This window comes from Epargyreus clarus, unplaced genomic scaffold (assembly GCF_041222505.1).
Source record: "Epargyreus clarus isolate Ecla_fem2 unplaced genomic scaffold, WU_Ecla_fem_2.2 ptg000021l, whole genome shotgun sequence".
Taxonomy (NCBI): Eukaryota; Metazoa; Arthropoda; class Insecta; order Lepidoptera; family Hesperiidae; genus Epargyreus; species Epargyreus clarus.
The window spans coordinates 6,885,453-6,910,740 of record NW_027332228.1 but is presented as its reverse complement, the minus strand read 5'-3'; the positions used below and the strand labels follow the sequence as shown (position 1 = coordinate 6,910,740).

Sequence of the window (25,288 nt, the reverse complement as noted above, 5' to 3'; positions counted from 1 at the left end):
GTAAATGGAATATGTTAATCGAACTAAATTATAGGTACCTACTATCAGTTAAAACCGACCATCAATCTATCGTCCGATATTTTCGATTTTGAGGTTATGTAACATTTCGGTAAATAACTTCAGAACCCGGGTGCTGATCTAAAAAATCATTATTGGTGGTAGTATTTGGTTAATTATACATCGTCCACAACAAGTTTCAATTTGATGCAACTCTGGACGGCGGTCCATACTTTCATGGGCATTCTCCTTTGTCCAGAAAAATTTAGATCAAATATTTCAGGAAAGTTGGTGGGGAATTGATGGTCAAGTTATATAAAATGTTGTTAGATCTTCTCAATTATAGTTTGTATAACAAATAAATGCACAAATTTTCATAAAGTATTCGAAACCACTCTAAAGTTGTGACCATCAGAATGGCCGGTCACTACCCATATTTTACATCGAAATAATTACTAAAAGTTGCTACCTAGTTGCTATTAGTTGCTACTAATTGCTACCTTCGATTAAAAAAATAAACTACTTTTTGAGGTGACCGGTCATTCTGACATCAGGATGGCCGGTCACCATCCGGTATCCAGTGAGAAGACACTGCACAAATGAATAGAGGTTTTTTTTTAATCAATAGCTGCTACCAAATTGCTACCTTCATATGCATCGTATTGGACTTCATAGCTTTTAGGGATAAAACAATATTACGGATTTAATATAAGAGATCTAAAGCAATTAGTAGCAACTATACATGTATTCGAAGTAAAATATGTGTAGTGACAGTCACCTAAAGTTACGTAGATCAGTCAGAAATGACCTGTCAGAAAGTCATTCATCCAGCAGCCAGACTAATAGTTAAGACATTACCACATGTACAAAAAACTAAATTAGAGGAGAGAAAGAAAGATAGAAAAACAAATAAAAAATATTTGATTTATTTTCATGCTAAACTAGTTGTATTATATAATATTTACATTTTTTTAGATCTAATAACATCTACCGACGAAATCATAAAAGTGAAATAATATGACCAATTATTTAATAATCACAAAGCTTATTCTTATAAATAAACATGGAGCCTTGCCAATGAATGAAATAAGTTATTGACAATATTTATCTAGCGCCATATACTTTATCTTACAGTATCATAAGTATGAAAATCTTACCTAGATCAGATGACAGATGTTATAGTTTTGCTCCATAAAGACTATTAAAACATAAGGTTCTTTATTTTCATTTTTGTTCTTCTATAGGATCAAGTGGTGCTGTATTTTCACTTTCCGCACCAAAAATAAATTTAGAGACTCTGTAAATAATATGTTCAATCATTTGCACATAATATTACATAACAATACAGTAAGAATACAGTAAGACTGTTAATCAGGCAATCATAAAATGTGTGGAATTACCAAATTCATTTGACCATATAAAATGGATATAGTTAACTTTATTATTATTTATTATAAGAAGACAAAAGTTTGAACCAGTTTTATTAAAAAAAAATATTATTAAAGTAACGAGCATTGCAGTGAACACACTTCTATGGCAACATAACTAAAAATCTTATCAAAAAACATTGGTGAATATTTGCCATTTCGGATTTCAAGGGATGTTGCATTCGTTTGGTTAAGTTACTGCAAGCCTACCGAGACTACAACCCTTTTTAAGACCAACTGCTGGTCATAAATATCTGACGCAACTGAGGGAGGCCTGGTGTGTTCTCCACCATACTGATTCAATGGCAGTGGGGGTACAGATTAACTTCAAACCCTCAGACTTTTTATACAATATTAATGTAGCCAATGGGCATACAGTCCACCAGATGGTAAATGGCTACTGTCACCCATGGACATCTGTAATCAACACCAGATAAGTCTAGACTCTTATTATGAAATTGCTCAATTCACTCAAACATTTTGTTTAGTCGAGTTATTCCAAAACTAACAAGTTTATGCTCAATTCTTACCTTTTCCATTCAATGCCCATTCCGATAAATGAAAAGGTTAGAAAACCTTGCCAAAGTAAAGTTACACCAGGAATTCGCTGGCGCTTGTGACCAAAATTCTTAAATGTTCTGCAAGGTATAATTCTTGAGGTGTTCATTGTAATAGCACCAATAATAAATTCACTTTATATAACGTACAATTAAATAGATCACAACTTTTAAATTAATGAATATAATTTCAGCCTTAGTTTCATTGTTGATATTTTACTGTCAATGTCAGTCAAACAAATCAATATTTATTTGACATCTGGCGGCTAAAATAATCATGAATGTTGCCATGTTACAATAAATATTGTGCTATATTTTTATAGCGTCCAAGGGCTCGTACACAAAACTGCGATGCGACATCGCATTGTACGAATCTGCGAATTCCTTCGATGTATCGCAAGTACTTGCGAATTGATTCGCATCGCGCATTCCTACGATGTTTCGTCGCACTTGTTAACGCCATTTTAAGATCGCTCTGAGATAGTGTGAGGGGAAGACGTATCATTATCATCAACCCATTATTGTCCCACTGCTGGCCATGAGTTTCCTCTCAGAATGAGAAGGTTTAGGCCATAGTCCATCGCGGTGGCCAAGTGCCTATTGGTAGACTTCACATTCCCATGAGATTTTTTTTATAAATCTCTCAGTTATGCAGGTTTCCTCACGATGTGTTCCCTCACCGTTTAAGCAAGTAATAATTGATTCTAATACGCACATAATTTTGAAAAATCAGAGGTGCTTGCCTAGGCTTTGAACCTCGGAGCCCTCGATCGAGAGGCAGATTTTCTTAACCACTAGGCTATCACTTCGAATGAAGATATGCTCATTCTAAAATAATCAAAACAAAATTTTCTTCGATTTTCAAAGCTTCATATTTTAGATCAAAATGGTTCCCATCGGCATTCATAATGGTAATAAATGGATGAACCCAAAATCTTTGTTTCTCTTTCCTGTATCTCCTAAGCAATAACAAAAGTGCACACTTCTTTTTACGACCCACGCCACGACACAGTTTTCAAAATACGTTCAATACTGTTGTCGGTTGTCGAAGGAATGGTCGCCCTGGGAGACGACTTGCCGCACGAAATCGCATATCAGCAATACGTGTCGCGTTGCCAATTCACATCGCAGTTTTGTGTACGAGCCGTAACATTTTTGTGCGTGTGGCAGGGGCGCCACATGGGCGCCACTGTCCATCATAATCATAATGTTGCTAAGTTGTTAAAACTACTTAAGAATTTGATTTTTTGTCGATTATATCTATAAATATTTAACATATTATTACGTATCTCTAAGGCTGTCCCTAGCTAATCTGCAATAATATTGTACAATACTTTTAATGTACCATAAGATTGAAAGGCGCTCTGACTCCAAACGAGCAATTATATTGCACAATAATAATACGAACTGCACAATGTTTTCGTGTTCAGTCGGAGAATAGCATAGAGTATTATTATATGAGAATAGTGCTCTCCATAACAAAACACCTTGTGAAGTGGCGGTAGATGTGTTGACATTTAAGAAGTGCTCTGTAAATAACCTATTTTTCGTAAAAAAAATTAATTGATTAAAAATATTGCGCAAAACTGTCCCTACAATACGAATGTGTTCTACACAATAAAAAATATGGTGGAATAGACTCCCTCAAACTTTCGTTCAACCTTTGCGCATTCAATATTAACCCTAAATGTTCAATAATATTGTAAAATTTGCAATATTGCACAATATTGTTATATTCTGTTGACCGTTTAGGCGGCCTCTAATAGTAACTTAATGCATCAGTTTTATTTATTTTCTTGCTCCTGTTGAACGCAATGATTGCGAGGAAACTATAGCCATCTACATCGTTATTTTAAGGTATATTGAAACTATTGGACCAAGAAGGCAGTATTTTTAAGTCAACCTGAAACGTAATATGATAAATACTTTAATAAATGGAAATTTACTGGTACGAACGTCACAGTATGAGTGTAAGGCCTGGAATTACTTATTTAATTTTGAACCTAATTATAATATACTATAACTACCTAATTTGAAAGGTCATTAATACGAAAAAGCTTATTTTGCCATCCCCCAAAACAATACCACTAGGAAAGTTGTTTCTAAAATGGGCTTCATGCAAATATAGTGCAGGAGTTCTGAGTTACTTTGTCCACCTCTACACATTTTGTAACGAAAGCACACCTCCCCTTACCGAAAAAATCGGGTCCTAAAAAATCCTCAATTAAACGTTTTCTTATAATACAGAATTTAGTAAAAATTAACAAGTAGGTCATGATATCAGTAAAATGTGGGAAAAATGAGATTGAGATCCTTTTTAATGAGAATCAACAGATTACTGAGCATCACCAAATAGTTTGTAGGTATTTTTTTATTATCATTGTACATTGACGGCATAGATTAGTATTACTTATCTATAATTGACGGATAAAACAAAACTGAAACAAGCAAAACCTGTTTAAACATTATTTTTATTTATTAGTTTTATAATAATTATTAAGGCGGTCAACTTAGGTACTTACGTAATTATGTACAATAAAGTCTCCAATATTAGACTAGCGTTACAAGTGATAACGTTGACGACGTGATCACGTACACTATACAAAAATGTACGACGCCAATCGCTATATTGAGTGATCAGAAACTTTAGTATCCATATACGTATTAAGTGCCTTACTCTTAACCAAAATAAGATAACCCACAAAGTTGAAATTCCAAACTGCTGTAAACTTTAAAATAATAATGTGCGCAAATAATTGGCACGACATACCTACACTTAGATTATTTACATCAAGTTTCGGATTTATTTTTATAAAAAGGGTCTATCATAGCAAATCAGAAAATTATATATGCATAAACGAAACGTTGAATATATTTACTTAACAAAGAAATTATTTAATATACATGACTAATTTAAACTAAGCAAACAAATTAATTTACAATGTGGACATAAAGGTTCATTACGGTACAGTCACTGAAGACTCATCATGTATGCGACAGTCAAAACTTAATTTGGTTGTCATTTTAAATAGTATAATTTAAAACTCCTGATATTCTTTTATTTGCGTAACTATGCACGTTACGCCCAAATGAGAAATTATTATAATAAAATCATACACAAATGAAAAAAATAAAGTAATTACAAAAAAATACATTATTCTAGGTAATTCTACCTATAATATAACTACCCATAGATTTCATTCAACTAATAATAATAAACTAGTCTTATAAAAATATTGTTTTACATCCTGCCTGAAAGTGATGAAACACGAAGCAAGTTTTATTCAATAAAATCGCCGTTTGAAAAATGTCATTAATTGTTGTCAATTATCGTTAAAGTCAAACATATTTGTTAAGAATTTGAGATTTGAAATTAAAAAGTTGTGGTATATTGAAGAAAAAAAAAACCAATAGGATATTTTATACACTAACTTAATCCTAATGAAAATGCCATGAATGTTATTTGAACTTAAAATCTATTCGATCTATTTCTATAGACAGAACTTATTTCTTTCCATTACTTCCATTTATAAAAAAATAAAAACGCAACTCAGCTTACGTACTCGGCAAATTAAGGATTTTTCATGAAATAGTAGCAAAAAAGCTATTCATCACTCATTCTTGGAACTTTAATCCTCGAACTTAATGGAATGGACACCCGTATCGATCGCACCACCTCGATACGAGCCCCGCTTTTTCTTTGTTTTCTCATGTTTGAATGACTTGCCACGTGTGTGTTTTAAGTCTGTATTCGCGCGCTCACCCCAAGATCCACGAGCTCCACTCTGTAAAAGAAAACATTTTTATTTATATTTTCTTATTTCATAAACTAATAGTAACTATAAATAAAAGGATGTCAAATTATAATCATTTAATTTTAAAGTAGTATGTGTTAAAATTTCTAAGTATTGTACATTTATTTCTTAATTTTGTTATATGCAAGGAGAAAATTGGTAGGAAGCACCTTTTTTGTGCTTTACATAACCGAACGAGCATGATATGCATAATACATTAATGTGGGTTTCAGATGCTTACCTAGTGATTAATCAAAAACTATTTTTTTATTGCTCGAATTATCTCCACCGTCGAAGCTCTGTCTGTCATTGAAATTCTTTTTGAAGCCTCCCCTATCTCCACCCCAAGAGTGACGGTCACCTCTGCCTCCACGGCCTCCGCGGTCGCCACCTCGTCCCCCGCGGTCAAATCCCCCTCGTCCCCCACGGTCGAATCCGCCACGTCCCCCACGGTCGAATCCCCCTCGACCACCACGACCACCGCGATCGAACCCACCACGACCACCGCGCCCGCCTCTTCCACCCCTATCATTAAAGCCCCCGCGACCGCGGAATCCGTCCCGTCCCCCTCTATCGTTAAATCCCCCCCGGCCTCGGTTAAATCCACCCCTGTTGAATCCCCCCCGTCCGCGATCCTGCCAGCTGCCGGAGTTATTTCCCTCCGATTCATTTTCGATGTTGCCATCCGCTTCGTCCTCGCCCTCCTGACAGATATATAAAATTTAAGCACCAAGACAACCCTATGTAACTTTCGAGTCGCTAAGTAAATGCCCGAAATGTAGAGCCACTGTGAAATTCACTTTCTATGTATCAAAAGGTGTAAGTGATACATGGAGTTGCCTTGGCTTCTCAATCTTAGGGGCATTTACCTTCGCATCGAATGAGTTGTCCTTAAGTCTAGGGTCCACTTCTACTGCCTCAGTGACTACACGTCTGAAGGGAGTAGCTTTTGTATTTGATCCATTTGATCCATTATTTTTGTCACTGGGAGTTGATGATACATTTGTACCCTAAAATTAATATAAACACAAATATTTATTTGAGATATTCATGACTAAAATTTTAAAAGCGATTAGATATTGCACGACTTTTGATTTGTTCAAGAACAACTTATATTCTTCAGCGTTTATTACTACGCGATTTATTTAAGTTCTCTTTACAATGCTATATACTTATATCAAGATATTACTCATTGGTTTTTATTAAAGTTCTTAATAAATATTACATTATTGCTTAATGAAGCAATAATAAAAATATACATTTCTATTTTTCACATGTTATTCCTAGTTTTTTAGGATAGGATAATTTAAATAGAAATCTGTATATAATGTGATTTGTACGAACTCACGTGCATACTATACTTACATAATAATGTATCTACATACTTAATATCTCTACATGAAAGTGGACACCAGATTTTACTGGAACATAAGTCGGGTCGAAAGTCAATAAAGGAAGACAGACATACAAGATACGCGCGAAAAACATAACCCTTCCTTGGCAGACTACTGTTAAGCAATGGAATAAATAACATTACATTCAATATTGTAAGAAAAAAGTATTATCTTGTTGTATTTCAGATCTAATTCAATACTATGTTTAATTTTTATAATGTAGGAGGAGCAAACAAAACATCAGTCCTTCTGATTGTAAGTGCTGGCCATGGCCAACTGTAATCAACCCTAGACAATAATGTGAGGAATAAATTGGAACCTGAGATAAATATGTCTCCCTTAAATACTTCTAGCGCTAACGTCATAGTGCGGCGCTAAAATACGCGTTGTGTGGCCAGGCCTTAAATGCTTGGAATTACAAAAATTGTGATTAATGGAACTTTAAATGAAGCGCAAAGCTTAAACTTAATAATGAATAATGATTTGAGATGATAATGGTAGCTATTACAATAAAATCAATATTATACCTTTACAAAATTACTGTATGGTTTTTTAGCCGGCGTGGGTTCTCCATCTGAGGCTTTCCTTTTCTTTCCACCTTTGAAACCATTTTCTACAACCTGGAATTAACCATATTGATTATATAAGTACGCTTAAATGTAAAATATTTGTACATAACCTGTAATATAATCTGTAATACTTTTCCGTATAACTTATTTTATAATTTCTGTAAAGAAAAACTTTATTTTAATTTATTTTTTTGGTCTATGTATTATTTCATTATTGTTTATTTATTTGTGACATTCAATTCCATGTCATAAATTGAAATAAATAAATATTTTTGTGGAAAAAAAAAAGTTAAATGTTGTGAAAAGAAACTAATGTTGTTGTTCTGTAAATAGAGAAATGACATTTAATGTTTTGTATTCCATGAAAATATTTTTATATTTCAATTTATGACATTGAATTGAACGTCACAAGTAAATAGACAATAATGAAATAATACATAGATGACAAATAAATAAAAATATAGTATTTTTTTACACATTGTTAATGAAATATAAACCATTCATAATATTAATCCATACCTCTTGTTGTTTTTTGGCCATCTTAGCTGGTGGGCCGTCACTGTCATCACTGTCATCAGATGACTCTTGTTTCTTAATAGCCTGTTTTTTAGGCTCTTCATCTTCACTGCTGTCTTCTTCTGAGGAGTCTTTCTTAGCTGCTTGTTTGAGGGTAGCCTTTGCAGAGGGCTGTTGCACTTTCTTAGGTTTTTCGTCTTCATCGCTACTATCATCGCTGTCTTCTGAGGATGACTTTTTCGCACTGGGTTTAGCTACAACTGCAGGTTTCGCAGTTTTTTTTATTTTAGGTTTTTCATCCTCACTGCTATCATCACTATCATCGGAAGATTCCTTTTTGGTTACAGGCTTAGCAGCTGCTTTAGGAACTGGTTTATTTAATTGTTTTTGGGCAGGCTTTTTCTCATCATCACTACTATCGTCACTATCCTCTGATGATGATTTCTGCTTTTTATTTGCTATTGCTGCAGGCTTGGCAGCAGCTGCTTGTAGTTTTGGGGCAGCTTTAGTTACTTTTGTTTCTTCCTCACTACTGCTGTCATCAGATGAGGATGCTGCCTTTTTAGGTTGTGTTTTAGCAGGTGTAGGTTGTGATTTTTGAGCAGGCTTAGGAACAGGTTTCTTTTTGTTATCATCTGAGTCATCACTATCATCATCTGATGATGCCTGAGGTTTCTGAGGTGCTTTTGAATTCGGCTTCACAGGAGTGGGAGCTGGTTTTTTCGCCTTAGCTTTAGTATTATCATCACTGTCATCACTGTCTGATGATGATGCTTGTTTTTTAGGTTGTGGAGTTTGTTTGGGTTGTCCAGGTTTGTTTCCCGCATTTTTACCAGCAACTTGCACTTTAGCCGGAGGGGGTTTGTCATCATCACTATCATCACTGTCATCTGATGATTCCTGTTTTTTAGGAGCTACTGTAACATTAGCTGGTTTTGGTACAGGTTTCTTCTTCTTTTCATCCTCACTACTATCGTCACTGTCTGAAGAGGACTCCTTCTTTTTAGGGGCAGCTACTTTAGGAGTGGGTTTTAAGGGGGTTTTTTGTTGAGGTTTTTCATCTTCACTGTCTGAACTATCATCTGACGAGTCTTTTTTCTTGGGGACAGGTTTCTGTACTGGTTTTTTAACATTATTTTGTTGAGGTTTGGAAGCTTCATCGTCATCGCTGCTGTCAGATGATTCTTGCTTTTTGGCTGCTTTGTTGATGATATTTGTGGGTTGAACAGGTTGTTTCTTTGGCTTTGCAGTAGCATTATCTTCACTGCTATCACTGTCATCAGATGATTCGTCTTTCTTAACAGGTGGTTTTTTATTCACAGATGTGTTTACCTGAAAGAATGCAAATATTTGGTATAGTCGGGTAATCACATAATCTAAGGTATAAATCTGAAATTGTAATTAATCAGAGGTAGTGACGAGAATACAAAATCACAGTATATCATGTATTGCATAAAGTTATACATCATGTAATATTGGGGAAATTATTGGAAGTTAATAAACACATCCCTATTAAAATAATTTAGTTCCTTTTATGCTCACTGGCGGCGCTGCTACTTTATGTTTATCTGTGCTCTTTTTCTTCACTCTGTTGTAACTAACGCGCAATAAACCGTTTTTTGTTCAATCTATTTTCGGTGTTAATTATTTATATTCCAAGAGAAATAAACAATAATCATATTTCTTGTGATAATGAAATAATTATAATTGATGGTACATGCTATAGGTTACCTTTTTGGGTTCTTCATCATCAGAGTCTGAATCAGATGAGTCTTCTTTTTTATTTTTCTGAATAGGGCCCTTTCCATTGACTTGTGGCGGTGCTTTCTTGGACTTGTCATTTTCATTACTGTAATCAATTTGTTATATTTAGTGTTATAGCATAACTAACAGATAAGTATATAATATATGTAATAATTTCCCTATTTTTAATGAAAATTTTAGTAATCTACAAGCCCTCTGTGATACTGATATTATATTGTGTAATATCATAATACTACACAATATTATTACATTATAAGATTATAATAATGTAACATTAGTAGGTAGTGGGATAAGATATGCTCATTTGTTGAGCTGGTGTACAAAAAAATACTTATTTTTGTTTATAGCTTGTTTGTCAAATTAAACGAAGTATAGTTTTTCATGTCCATATATCAATCAATATAAGTAAACACATGCTTTCTTCTTTTATTTAATTTAGGAAATCTTTTAGTTTATTGATACCATAAGTCTGTTATCTAAAATACTATATTTTTAACTAGTAAGTCTCAAGCCTTGTTATTTATTTATTTATATATTTATTGTAACACAAACACACGGTTAAGGGGGGGATTACGGTTCTTACGGCGCCAAGATTTGAATGCGGATCCGTATAGATTTCGATGAGACAAGACGAAAAGTAAGAATAAATTTTTTTGATATCTCGCTTAGTTTTCGAGATATCGATACTCAAAAATTATTCGAAAATTTCGATTTTTTGCGTTTTAAAAGTGAAATTGCCGAGGAACGGCGCGGCGGAAACGGGTGCGACTGGTATCTCCGGATAGGGGAGGACGTGCAGAATACGGTAGAAGAAAAATGAAGAGAATTCGTTAAGAAACGGCGGAGGAAAATGAGAAAAACCAAAAATATCAATTGAAAAACGGAGAAAATTATATTTAAAAATTTAGAAAACGGAGAGAAACGGGAGTAGTATGTGCGAAAAGGTATCGTTGAGACGAGTACGATGGTATAAAATAATTAGAAATCGGTCAAGGGACAACGAAGTTAGAGGTGATTGAAATTTGAGTTGGTATTGGTTAGGTTAGGTTAGGTTTAGGTTAGGTTAGGTTAGGTTAAGTTAGGTTAGGTTAGGTTAGGTTAGGTTTTTTTTTATTATTATTATTATTATCATAATAATAGTGATAATCATAATAAAGGATAAAATATATCTTCAAAAAAATTTTTCAATCAAATTCCAACATTTTTAATAATGTATTTATTAATATCTTGAAAACTAAGCAAGATATCGAAAAAAAATATTCTTTGTTTTCGTTTTCTTTTCCAAAAATCTATCGAAATATATCATTAAAAGAATATTTTTTTTTTTATTTTTCGATTTTTAAATATCGATATCTCGAAAACTAAGCGAGATATCAAAAAAAAATATTCTTACTTTTCGTCTTGTCTCGTCGAGATCTATAAGGATCCGCATTCAAATTTTGGCGCCGTAAGAATCGTAATCGTGCCCGGTTAAGGTACAACAGGGCAAACTTAATGCCTGATGGCATTCTCTACCAGTCAACCCTTGGTGAGTGGAGAGAATTTGCGGCAGGTGTCAAAATACATAAATATTGTAATACTTACTACATATATAAATACATATCCAAATATATACATACACACATATATCTAAAATATAATAATATATGTAATCTTTGTAATGTAATAATTTATTGTTATTACTAGATTATTTTCATATTTATTTGATTTCATATTTTGCATTCATACTTCAGTAGACAATGTGTAAAATAAAAATGTATGTGAAAAGATTTGCAAATTTAAGGACTGGTGGACTGATTGTTGAGTAGTAATTTTTAGTAGTAGTTAAAATTCTCTATTTATGTACCTTGCTGAGATCCATAACCTATAAATATATGCTTTTAAATGCTTGTATTTAGAGAAAGGTTTTGGTAAAGTGCAAGGCACTTGATATATAGATTTGGTAACATCTGTATAAGTGGTATTTTTTATATTTAGTATTAATACATATATAATTGAATACTTACGCTTTTACTGCTCCCTTCTGTGTTTTTTGTATTTTTTTATATTGTGAAACTATGTCAATAAGTGTTGGCAAGTCATTCGGTCTGGGTTGCTGAAATGAAATACAAGAATATAACTAGGCACACAGTTAAAACAACACCTAAATCACGAATCGATGGGAACACTCAATATCAGCAAAAATATTCAGTATCAAAATGGTTATAGGTGAATATAAAGTATAAACGAGGCATGGCGGCATTGTCACATCAGTGGTATTTTTTAGTAAAAGTATTGTCTAAAAACCTTTTTTGTTAACTGGATTCACACAATTATATAAAACTAAGGTGTGTAAAGCAAAACTTATTGGTTGTAAAATAATACTTCAATCTAAATTGTCCAAACACGTGTGTCTACCACACGTGGTTACTTACCGCTTTAGTTTTAGTCAAAAACTTCTGCGCGAGCGTTTTATCAACTGTTTGTACAAACTGATAAATAAGTGAACAAACTTCAGCCTGAATTTCGGCTGGGGCACTCATATTTGGATTTGATATTAAAATTTCTTTCCAAAATTTAATAGTGCACCCACTTCACGAAACGTGCTGGTGCTACGTCTCGTCTCGCTCAGCTTTGAAATAAAAGGTACTCTCAGACTCTTTAGTCTGTGGTGCCATTCAGACCATAGATATACAGAATACTAAAGACTATATTATAACTTATAACCATTTTGCTAGATGTAGTTACGAGACGAGCAGACGCGAGTAGTATTTAACTAAACGAGTGTGTAAATAGCCTACTCGATACTTGCTACTACGCTGGGCCTTTCTCCGCAAGATATAAGTTTTTAGTGAGGCGAGTAAGAAGTATACTTAGGTGTTCTGTGGAGGCGATAACACAGAATACTTATACTCCTTGCGAGAATCAATTCAAATTCGGCGTGTACTTAGCGAATAGGTTACTATACTCTTTGCTTGGCGTATTCTTGAGTGTCAGACATTAGCGTAAAGTATATACTTTACGCTGGTATAGTCCGCGTAAAACTGCTAGTCCGCTCTGAATATAGTAATGAATTGTGTCTTATCAAATACAGGTCTGTGGTCGTATGACTATACCTGCTTACAACATCTTCAGAGCGGACTAGCAGTTTGGTGCTGATTCTATCATACTATGATATAATACTATGATATCATACTATATAGGTTACTATACTCTTTGGATATCATAGGCCACATAATAAGTTATGATTTTATCTTAAAATAATAAAAAATATCTCTACGATAAACTACGATTACGACATTTTTTGTAACGGACCATAACTCTTTCAATCATCGCTATATTTGTATTTTCTACTCTTATAAATCAATATCGATATATTTACATTACTTAGGCAAAGAACTATATGAAATACACATTTTCGTGAATTATTTTAATATGATTCAAGTAGCCTATTAGTTTGGTATGTTTCTATGAATAAAGTTAAATGCAATAAATACCTACTGATAAGTATGGATTGTTTCCTGCAAACAAAATTACCATAGAGCCGCTCTATTAGAGCGTACTCATTTCGTGTATAGTCAGTCCGCTTTAGGTATTAAATATTAAATGGTTATCTTTGGTTTTGCATCTCTTGTTCTATCTATTATTTTTTATCTGTGCAGTTAGCACTCAGCAGCTCAGCACTTCAGCAGTCAGAAAGCAACTATTGATGTTTGCGACATTTCTTGTTTGGTGTAATTAATACTTGATTTATATTGTGTGGCTATTAATATTGTTTTAATATATTGTATAATTTAATTCATGTTAAAAGGTCCACTTACTGAAACTATTGACATGTTTACGAATCTGACAAACGTTGACATGGGAAAGAATCACAATTTTAATCAGAATAGGTTGTAAAAGAAGAATAATAATATTATGTTACGTGAGCTTTTGTGAGTGGTTTATAAGGAGTATCCACTATGCCCGTTCACCAAATAAACGTTAAAAATTCGTCTGATATCGAGAGTTGGGACTGGGGCGGAGGATGTGGCAGGGAGACTGTACGAGCGGGCTCCGGGTCGAGTCAGACTTCGTGCAGCAACTCCAGTGGGGACATCTGTCGCATCTGCCACTGTGAGAGCGAGGCTCATAATCACTTGCTCGCACCATGTTATTGTTCAGGTAAGCTTGAAGGATTCACCATCGCATGAATTTATGAGTGTTGACACGATTGGGAAACTTTTATGATAACTTGCTTCAAGGTCCAACAGATCTATGTTACAAAATAAAGGTATTGTGCAAAAAATGTTTTAACATGACATCTGATTATGTTTCATCACATGAAAGTAGTCTAGCATTAAATAATATTGTTCTAAATGTTTAGGTATTTTACATTTTGTATATCAGAATATATAACAACATTTAGTACACCACTATCCTAACACTTAAGTTATTCACTTACATTAAAATCCATATTTAGTTAACAAATTCATTGATGAACTTACAGAACTAATATTTTTTTCTTATAAAATAATAAAATAACAAACAAGTATAAAGTGCACCTGTTGATAAGAAGTTATTACTGACTGTGGACATCTGAATTCAAGACTAAACAAGGCTGGAGCTCCACAGATTTGTTAATACCCTTAAAAACTACTCAAATGCCTTCTATGTCTGCCTTGTCACAACTTTCAAATTGTAAAACAGTAGCTGGTAGCACTCATTTAAGCAAAAATAAGTGTGACATTGGTGCCCCTGCACTCACATCATTAGAGGTTCTATCACCCCTAAATTTGGTTGGAAGATTATTAGTGCCATATGTTTTGATGGAGAACTGAATATCTTATAATTTGTACTATGTATTATCATGTCCAGAGTCAATGATCCTTTTTTTAGGTAATATTACCATGTTGTAACTCAATTGCTTTTGTTCTTACCTTACTGACAAGGAAAGGTTTTTATAATGGAAACAGTGGAATAAGTCATAAAAATACTGTAATGTTTTATTTATCTTTGTCATTTGTCATTTTTTTTAGTTTGGTTATCTCTTCTGTTTTTCCTCTGGATAAAATTATCTATATGAATGTTGCTAAAACCAGTCTGCAGTATATAAGGATATAACTGCATACAGATTTTTTCTTTCAAATGAAACACTATAAATTTTTTAGACACCATAAACTTCTACAATTACTTTGCAAAAAACCTCATAATATCATAATGTTAAGAATTCCCAAATTTGTAAACAATTGCATTGTTTTTGTCAATGTATCATGTCATGTGGCAATATACCTAATTAATTTATTTGAGATAGATACCATTATCACATAAAATATGATACTTATTTAAAACTTTAACTACAAGCATAATAATTATTACATCATTGTACTATTAATGCATTTGTAAATTTTAAATAAATATCTCAGTAATTTATTCACATACTAAGCAGATTTGCATTGATTGAAATTATTAGAATATACTGCATTTAGATGATAATTATGAAATGTCATGAAAACCAGTCTATATTAAATTGATTAGTATTGAGATAGTGTGGTGATAAACAAATGTTTTGGTCAATGTCATATTGGTATAACAACATTGTAGGATAATGTTTAGAACAAGGTTTTTAAAATAGAAGTATGAATATATAAAATCATGTGATATTTGAAAATGTCTACATGCTTTTTCTTTTGAATTTATTAGGAAGTATGTGTGTCTTTTCAAAACATGCATTTGTTTATATTATAGTCACATGTTTTGTTTTAGTTTGCACGTAGGAGCATGTTTGCAGTTGTATTCAGTTTGTTCAGCATTGAAATATTATAATAAGCCATAATAGCAATTGTAGTTTTGTCTATATCATGATTATTTTAAGTCAGTGGATGTCTTTTATCTTGCAGGTAGCCTGAAGTATGTGCACCAGAGTTGCCTTCAACAATGGCTAACAGCATCAGAAACGAGATCCTGTGAACTATGCAAATTCAATTTCATCATGCACACAAAAATTAAGCCATTTAATGAGGTTTATTTTATTTTTTATACAATATTATATAAGTTTGTTATCTTACAAGTGAGGTTGAATAGCAGGATGGCAGGATGTCCAAAAACAATTGAACCTGTCATTTCGAAAAGGACTCAAGTCCATTAAGTAAAACTTTTCAGGAACAACAAAAATATGTTTATTATAAAAAAAAGTTATGAATGGTAAAGAAACTGAACATAGGAGTAGTTAAATAAGAGAAAGATATACCTTTTGTGGCTATTATTTATTTAAAAAAAGCAGTTATCATACAGTTATTTTTGATTGAAGTTTCAGGACTAATGCCTTTTTCAAAATGACCTCTCTGATGTTCATACAAAATCAATATTTAAAGAAGAACTGTTACTAATTAATTATTTTGAGTTTCTTGATATTCATTGTTTGCTGAAGTTGTTGGCCATGAAAAAATTTCTGTATAGAAAGTATGGTACTCTGCTGGTACATATCTTTCTAGTTTTTTAAATCAGACATTTTCTTTTCATTGATTTTCAAACAGACTCGTGCCATTTTCCAACAGTCTTCAATGTTCGTGTGCCTTTTGAGTTGACTTGTTATGTATGAAGATGCGCCCTTTTCACAGGGAATATGTAAAACGCTTCAATAAATAAAATGGCGCCAAAAAGTGATTTTTAAAAAATGTGTGACTCGTGCCCTTTTCGAAATGACGGGTTCAATTGGATATCAATGCTGTCAAGCTGGAATTAAATATATATCACAAAAAAGGACTGGGTAGAGCAGTTTCAGAGATAAGCATACATGAATACAGTGATTTGTTATTTATGTTGTATGTCAAAATAGTCTAAAACAAAAAAGACTTCAAATTTGACTGGTACCTTCAAAGCCTTATAATATAAATCTATACCTATACCACCTCTATGGTGGTATATGCATAGATTAGTAAAGATTACTCACTCCTAACAAGAAAATGTAACCAGTTTTGACAATTGAAATTGGCACTGTCATCTATTTTCGTGTTTGAAATATATTAAAAAAAATAGTTTTAGATCATTTACGAATGAAACGATATATCTCCACACTTTTTTTCGATTTCGAGTTTTTGTACAGTACTTAACTGCGCATGTGGACATTGTTCCGCGTAAATTACACCATGACATTAAATGGCGAACAGAATTGTCAGCCGTCGAAGCCATTTAATGGCTTCCTTCAATTACAAGGCGGTGAGATATCTATACCTATCTATGGGTATAGGTGTAAAAGATAGTTGACTGGTTCTAGTGGCGGCCGCTGGAGATGTCGGGGCTCGAGCGGCGGCGGCTGTGCTGCGCGGTGCTGTTCCACTGCGTGGCGGCGCTGTGCGTCATGTGGTCCCTCTTCGTGTTGATCGAGCGCGCTGTCGAGGAGGTCAACCGTGGCCTTATAGGTACGTTTTGTTATTTATAGATTACATAAATGTAAATGTTTTCGCTTTATGTTTTTATGGCGCGTAACACATTTCTTTCTCGCCGGAGCGATTAAAGGAGTGGAATAATTGAAGATATTAGGTATTTAACTTAGGGCTTGATTTCGTACGTGTTAAAGTTACTGATTCTTAGTTAAGAAATCTTAGAGGAGTTAATTATTTTTCTATATTTCCTTGCAGGTTTATTTTATTTTCAATTGTTTGTCATCCTTTCCGGAAAAGAATTACCTTGTTTTGTTATTATTCTATAGTCTATAATAATAATAACGACGTATTTATAAACATAAACGGATTTTCCTTATTAAGATGCTAATTTTAATTATTTCGTGATAATATCTATATACCATGGCATGGTTTACATTATGTTATAAAGATGCAATAAAAGTAAATGGAGCTTGATGTACATATCTGTTTATAAATTTAAAATAAACGTAAATATACGTGAATGCACTTCCGCAGTTTTGACCTATGACGTCACAACTGCGTGCGTGCACTACAATAAAATAGAATACTACGCCATAACAATAACAAAAATGGCTTTTTCTAAAATATACAATATTGCTAAACAAGTCTGTGTGAAATCGATGATTTATAGTGTTGTATTTGCATGATGACTACATTCCACAGGTGTGGCACATCTATCTTACCGCTAAGGTATAAAAAAAAAGATATATAGTCCGCGTAAAACTGCTAGTCAGCTCTGAATATAGAAATGAAGCGTGTCGCCATATCAAATTGTATGACTACAACTGCTCGCAACGGCTTCAGAGCGGACTAGCAGTTTGGCGCGGACTATACCTATATATACATTTATTGGTAACCCCCTGGTCATCCTTTTGCATGGCCACACACAAGACTCATGGTTCAACCTGGGCATGTTGTCTAGCATATTTCTGAATTAAATGTACAATGATGTTTATTGTGTATATTTATATTTATTTACATTTGTTTCCAGCTTGGCCATTTTGGACAAAACTAGTAGTAGTAGCAGTTGGCTTCACTGGCGGCGCGGTCTTCATGTACATACAGTGCAGACAGTACTTACATCTGTGTAACCGGTGGCGAGCGCATAACAGGTATTTTAACTTATTATTTTTATTGGGCACCAATATCCTAATCCCAACTAATGTAATAAATGCGAATGTGAGTTTGTTTTTTGTTCGTTTGCTTTTTCACCATTCGTGGTGATAATTTTATTTTTCATCTAATGTTATGATAAACGCAAAATTTGAATCAATAGATGGATCTCTGTTACTTTTTCACGCAAAAACTATCGATTGGATTTACATGAAATTTGGCACACAAGTAGTTAATGACCTGAATCGACACATGTAGGACCCTTTTTATAAATTGTATTCTATATACTGTACTTATGTAAACTGGTACTGAAAATCTATGAGTAGGAAATAAATGCTAGTAATGAAAGTACTTGTAATATGATGAATTATTATTCAAGTAATACTAAGGGAAAAATATTTACTTTAGTGATATATTTTGATCTGTGTGTATCTCAAAGAGATTTTTTCATGTGAGTAAGTCAGTTGATAAGTCTCGCCAGCTTCCATAATACATGCTAAATATTATTGTGTATACTTTGTTGAGGCACCTTGAGCCAACAATAGAGACGTATTTAATTATCGTCGTTCAAGGCGTTACTGCAATTTTGCTATCGCGTAATGGAAAATGTTCCGTGTAAATTAAGCAATATTATAATTATTTTTCTTTGTTTTCCTGCAATCACGAGCTTATTTATTGATGTATATAATCGGCATGTAACTTTAAACATTGAAAATATTTTACGCATAATGTAAATCTATTTGTTGCATTATCCACAGCGCAGCGTATCGATTTTACAGTAAATTAGAATTGAGTATGTCACATTTGCGCTGGTATTTATTATTTAGTAAGTAAATTTAAAATACTCTCCTTTAATAAACTGTTATATTTAATAAAGTAAATTATCAATGTGTGATATGTTCCGAAATCTATTTGTTGTGTTATTACATCTTTGAGGGTAATAAAGAATTCTTTTGAGAACTTATTTTGCATAAAATATTTTTTAATAGATGTCGATGTATTTAATAAAATAATAAAATGATAGTTAATAAAATCAGTGTAGGATAATACTATTGGACATATAAGTATTAGCGGATATTGCAGGGATTTGATCATTAACAATCTTCTTAGAATTGTAAATGAAATATAATTTATTATAGCGATGAAACGTTTGCAACTGCAGGATTCTCTTGATACAAAACGCCCCCGAGAAGGTGCCCATCACCGGGTCACCTCCGGCGCGCAGCAAGCGGCGCGAGCGCAGCGCGCGCGGCCAGGTCGTCGCCAACATCGAGCCGCCGCCGCCGCCCGCCGCCTACCACGAGGAGGACGAGAGCGGCGGCTTCGAGACCTACCGCGGCAACCCGCACCGCCGCCTCTCCGCGCTCACCGAGGACCGGCGCGCCTCGCCCGACGCGCGCCGCCACTCCGACCCGCGGCCCGCGCCCGCCGCGCCGCCCGCCGCCGCGCCCGCGCCCGCCGCGCCGCCCGCCTTCCGCTTCTCGTTCCCGGCGGAGCGCAGCGGCGTGTACCACATCAGCGTGGACCCGCTGGAGGCGGACATCCGCTCGCTGCTGGCGCTGGAGGCGCGGCGCGAGGCGCGCGCGGCGCGCTCGCTGCCCAACCTGCGCGCGTCGCGCGAGAGCCTGCTGCCCGCCGCGCCCGCGCCCGCGCCCGCCGCCTCCTGAGGCCGCGCCGCGCCGTCGCTGCTGCTGTTCCCCGACGACACCGTCTACTAGCTAGCGGCGGTGGCGGGCGCCATGTGAACGTTCCGACCCGGGGGTCGATCGAGTTTCGGTGAGCGTTAGCGTGTTCGACTGCGTTGCTGCCTTACCTGTTTTCTTTTATGTCGTTCGGGGTGATGTAACCTCGCGTGAAATCCGTCTGCGAATCGATGCGTTCCCGGAGCAATTCGATAAAAATCCGATTGAACGAGTAACGGCTTCCGACAATTTCTTGCATGACATATTTCATTGAGCTGAACTTCTCATCACTAAGCTTATATTTCGTTTCAGAATTGCCGAGATAAAATTATTCAAATTTACATATAAACTTCCTTGCATTCATTCATCCAATAGATCAAAAAATAGTATATATTTTTTCAATAACTATTCCATACTATTTCTACATTCCATTTCTTACTCATCGCAGATAAATAAGCACGCAAGCAGTGTAGACGAAATAACTTCTCAATATCATTTAACAAAAAACTTTCAATACTCTATAATACTATAAAAATAAGAAAACTGTATTTATAATCAAAATATTAACGAATCCAAGAATACTGTGTATTTCGTCGCCACTGATTTTGAACATTACACTAAATACCTAATAATTATAATTATAAAACTAATTGTCCTCTATGAATATTATAATAATATAAACCAAGTCTTGTAAATATTAACAAACATTGATGTAAATATTAACACATAATAACATAAAACCTAATGAATTAGTTAAGTCTATTCCGATGCGTTTGGTACGATTGCCTTTGGTATAATAACACATATTCTTCCTTATTAGATATAATGTACGAAATCAGATGTAATAAACATGTCATTAGTAAGGCCAAATGAAAGATAATTCAATTAAGTTTTGATGGTTCACGCACTGAATAAAGCCGCTTTTCAGCCTTTGATAAAGAGTGCTTATGTGATATTCGTAAAGTTATGCACGCCTGCATCATAAGTCATATAATTATGTTGAAATACAAAAGGTATTTACAGAGTGGAATATCCTGGGACTAGTACACGGCGTATTAAAATGGATGGTTTAGAAGGTGGTAGAACCCTATTTGGTCCATCACCGGCGGCACTTATTTCTGCTGTGTTTTTGTTGAAGGGTGTGGGAGGGTAAGGAAGACATACTTTTCCTATAGTCCTCAGGAGTAGCGGCACATCTGTAGCCGACCTCAGGTAGGAATATCTAATCCTATCTGGGATTGATGCGGACTGCATGCGCGTCTGCTACTCCTATATTATAAAAAAAAGAATATTGCACAGGCAAATTAAACCACCACCAGATATGCCCAAGCATACCTTTTATGCAAACATTATTTTAGCCGATGTCTATACCGGATGTCTATGTCGGATACCTATCCATGAAAGATGGACGACTAATGTTTATGTATTTCTCACTTGCCCGCATCTCATATTTTCAAATTAAAATGTAATAAACTTTTAACGAAATTTATGTTATGCCTGAGTTATGGACTACTCGACTACCTGACTTATGAAAAGTATTATTTTCTGGCATCTATATACATTTATTTTTAAATCTTCACTTCTCGCATTTTGTTTATGATATATGTTTAAACACAGAAGATACATAAATACATTGCAGCTTATGTGTAACATATTATACGAATTTGAATGCCCGTTAAAATAGCTGCGATCACTCTGGGTTTATAATTACCATGTATTGCTCAATATTTGTAGCAAGACTAGAAGGAGTATAATTGTTATCATTATCAACATTGCCTGTTTAGTTAAAATTAAGTGGCAAAGTGGGAAGTTTCATTTTTATTTTTTGCATTTCTGTAAAAAAGTGTTTCAGATCAATGCAATTTAATTAATATTTTTAGGCATTGACCGCTTTGCTGTAATATTTTGCCCAACATCTAGTTATTGCAGCAGTATGGATTATGGCTACTTTACAGGCGTTTTAGCATTCAAAGGGAACATGACATTTACATGTTTTAGATAAAGAATGTTTTATAATAAAAATGAGATCATAGTGAAAAGTAATTCTATTTGTTGATTTGATTTAACATCGAATAATGCCATTTCTCGGTTTGTGGGCATGTTTATGAATAAATATTTTGTTTTATTTTTTATTGAGAAATCCGTCCTTATGCTTAAAATTATGAAATAATATAGTTACGCAGATCTCTCTGTGCTGTTTTAGTTAATGAAATTGATTTAGAAGTATAAATATGCGTTAAACACTCAAACAATATCGGGAAAATATTGTAACCATGACGAAAATCAAAGTACTAACAAAGTAGAGCAAACCATCTGTGTGTACAAATTTGTAACACTCTTGCTGTCTTTCTTTGTTAATGTGAATATTGCATAAATAATGTTAAAAAACGGTTGTGTGATGTTATGGTCAATTGTCAATTCGTCTGTTAACATTATAGGTTTTACTAAAATCAGTTAATGTGTGTAATAAAAAAGGATTTGGGAGATATGTGATGCACAGTTAACTTTTGCTCCTGTCATTATATACATTGTGTATTGACATTCCTTAATATTACTTCAGAAGTGCCAAGTTAACCTTAATTCGTCCTCATTTTTATTTCTCAACATAATTGCTTTGATGAATCTAATAATTACATTTTTCTGATAGTCAACTTTTAACGTATTTTTTTAAAGAAATTACAGATGCAGTGGCCCCATAACATCAAGATGACAAAATGCCTATTTGTTGCTGATTGTTAAAGTTTTTTTAAAATACTTATCTGTTATGTTATAATGAAAATCCTAAGCAAAATAACAGAAACATATTATTTAAAGACCTTTAATAAATAATGAATGCTCTCTAAATTTTTGCTTAGTATGTTAATATGAAAACCTATGTAACCACAATCCGAAGAATTGTTTCTTCTTATCGTATCGTGTAACACAATTTCAGGATACGGAAAGGAGAAACATTCTTTTATCTTACACTATCTGTCATAGAGTAGTGTATGTTGACATAAAACATTAACTTCATATACAACCTATTAAAACTTTTAAGTGTTCTCCATTATTTAAGTTTAAGTATGGGAAAATTTGCGCGAAAATATAGCAAATTAAAACTATAACATTCACTAACATGAAATAATTTAGTTTGATTCATGGTTTTATTCATTTTTCAGGTGTGAAAAACCAAAGTTATTTATCTATTTAAAATTTTAATACCGATGTGTCGTTTTCATATGTAAGACACACGGAATAAATTTTCATTCCTAAAATTTCACTCGATCTCATTATATTCTTGAGTCATTTTACTAATATCTTAATTAGATCACTGATTCCAAATGTCATGGCATCATAATTATTGTCGTTAGTATTTAGTCTGTCAATCTCTAGAGGCTTATTGAACAGATGAACATGGAAAACGATTGATCTGTTATTAATACTTACTTTTAAATTATAATCTTATTTTAAATAACCATAAAATATGGTATGGTATAAAATGACTCTTTATAACCACGTGCAAATCTTATGTTTATGTATAACCTTTAATATAAAAATGTCTTAATAGTCATTACGATTAGATAGTCCCTGTAATAAATCTGCTAAATTGTATTTGTAGTTAGAAAGTTAATTAATAGTTTTGACGTTTGGTGCTAAAGAATCAATGATTATTTACGCCGCAGCGGCCGGCGCAGCGTGCTCAGTGGCGTGGATGGTCTTAAATGTGTAAAATATGATTTCTTAGTTCAAATTGTCCTTAATTTTTATATCTTGTACCGAAATATAATAATTTTTACTAATCTCTGTTAATGAAAGTTTTCTCGTTATCAGCATAGTGTTAATTTTATGTCCATAGATTCAAAATATTAATGCGCCCATTTGTGATAGATGATGTAAATTTGGACAAAATAAACAGATTAGTTATTTTTAAATTCTTCTCATGGCGATGTCATTTCTGTCACGTATTCGCCATTTCGATAATATTAGCAGACTTCATTTAGTAGTAGAGTATTAAGTTCAAAAATGTGACACAAAGATAGGGCGTATTAGTAAATTAAATCTATGGGGGTATGCATACAAATCCTTGTTTATATGCATAATAGTTCTGGGCATTTACTTATCTAAATTATGACATTAAAATTATATTTGATTTGCATTTTTAATTATATCAATCTAGTCATGTGTGACGCCGTAGGATACTGTCATTACGTTGTTAATTATATGGCGACCTGATGCAAAAATCACAAAAAAATACTAACTATAATAAATTATTTATATTTGACTTATTTCATAGTGTTTTTTTAGTGGCAGTATCAGTGCGACTCTATTGTTTTGTAAAATCAATTCTTTATCTTTTTTACATATTTCGGTATCGAGTCTATTTATGGTCTTATGTTGGTACGTTATAATACTGTGAATGTTGTAAAATTGTAAATTCTGATGATGGTGTTAGGGACCTGTTTGACAAAGGATTTGCTTGAATGTTACTATTACAGATGTAACTATGATATGTAAAATAGTAGTTTAAATTTTATGTATAGCACAAAATTCGTTTATCGTTTACTATGATGTATTGAAAAATGAAATTATGTTTATGTAATAGGTCCCTAATAGTCAATGTATATTTCGAAATAATGTAAGGTAGGCCAGAGTACATGGGTGCCGGGGGATGCGTCGTAGTATTACTTCGTTACATGCACATCGTGTACTTTGTGTTACATATCATGCAATTACGTCTGGTTTTAACCGTATTGTAAATAGTCGTTCCGTGATTCCTTATCGTAATTGTAATCCGAACTGTAATAACGACTCATCCTCTCAGTCCGTCGTGCTGAGCTCGTGTCAAGTGTGTTCTCCGACAATGTGAGTAGTGCCTTATGTACCCCTTGTTTCGCCGCACTGCCGCCCGCACCGGACGGCACCCATGTCTGTATATTGTGATATAAGTTGGTAAGTGTCTTTATTTCTTTTGCTCAAAATTAAATTTTCGTTTTCGATCTGTGTACTTATAATTCGTGAAATTTGTAAGACTGTATTTTTTTTGTTATGTAAAATTGTTAATTCCAGGTTATTATTATAAATATAGTTATTTTGAGATTCATGTATTTATTTCG

General features: G+C 33.8%; 2 protein-coding genes and 1 long non-coding RNA gene across 4 annotated transcripts; 1 reads left to right on the top strand and 2 right to left on the bottom strand.

Annotated features, from left to right (window-relative positions):
- Positions 1-901: 901 nt before the first annotated feature.
- On the bottom strand, positions 902-3,304 carry LOC140750968 (uncharacterized). The gene is made up of 2 exons (XR_012103259.1): positions 1,955-3,304; positions 902-1,294 (listed from the first exon to the last, which is right to left on the bottom strand). It is a non-coding gene; the product is annotated as an uncharacterized LOC140750968 (long non-coding RNA).
- A 1,129-nt stretch (positions 3,305-4,433) lies between these two features.
- Positions 4,434-12,646, bottom strand: LOC140751153 (uncharacterized). Of its 2 annotated transcripts, none has more exons than XM_073085023.1 (7): positions 12,433-12,646; positions 12,025-12,113; positions 9,986-10,103; positions 8,258-9,586; positions 7,697-7,789; positions 6,645-6,785; positions 4,434-5,766 (listed from the first exon to the last, which is right to left on the bottom strand). In XM_073085023.1, exons 1-7 carry the CDS (start codon positions 12,538-12,540, stop codon positions 5,611-5,613), a joined length of 2,034 nt encoding a protein of 677 aa, XP_072941124.1. In that variant the 5' UTR covers positions 12,541-12,646; the 3' UTR covers positions 4,434-5,610. The 2 variants fall into 2 exon arrangements, with proteins under 2 accessions (XP_072941124.1, XP_072941123.1); XM_073085022.1 differs by lacking the exon at positions 6,645-6,785 and adding an exon at positions 6,017-6,479 and having other exon boundaries at positions 5,606-5,766.
- Positions 12,647-13,657: 1,011 nt separating this feature from the next.
- On the top strand, positions 13,658-25,275 carry LOC140751097 (uncharacterized). Its single transcript, XM_073084944.1, has 5 exons — positions 13,658-14,161; positions 15,877-15,998; positions 17,253-17,397; positions 18,392-18,512; positions 19,676-25,275. The coding sequence occupies exons 1-5, from the start codon at positions 13,960-13,962 to the stop codon at positions 20,178-20,180; spliced, it is 1,095 nt and encodes a 364-aa protein (XP_072941045.1). The 5' UTR covers positions 13,658-13,959; the 3' UTR covers positions 20,181-25,275.
- The last annotated feature ends 13 nt before the right edge of the window (positions 25,276-25,288 follow it).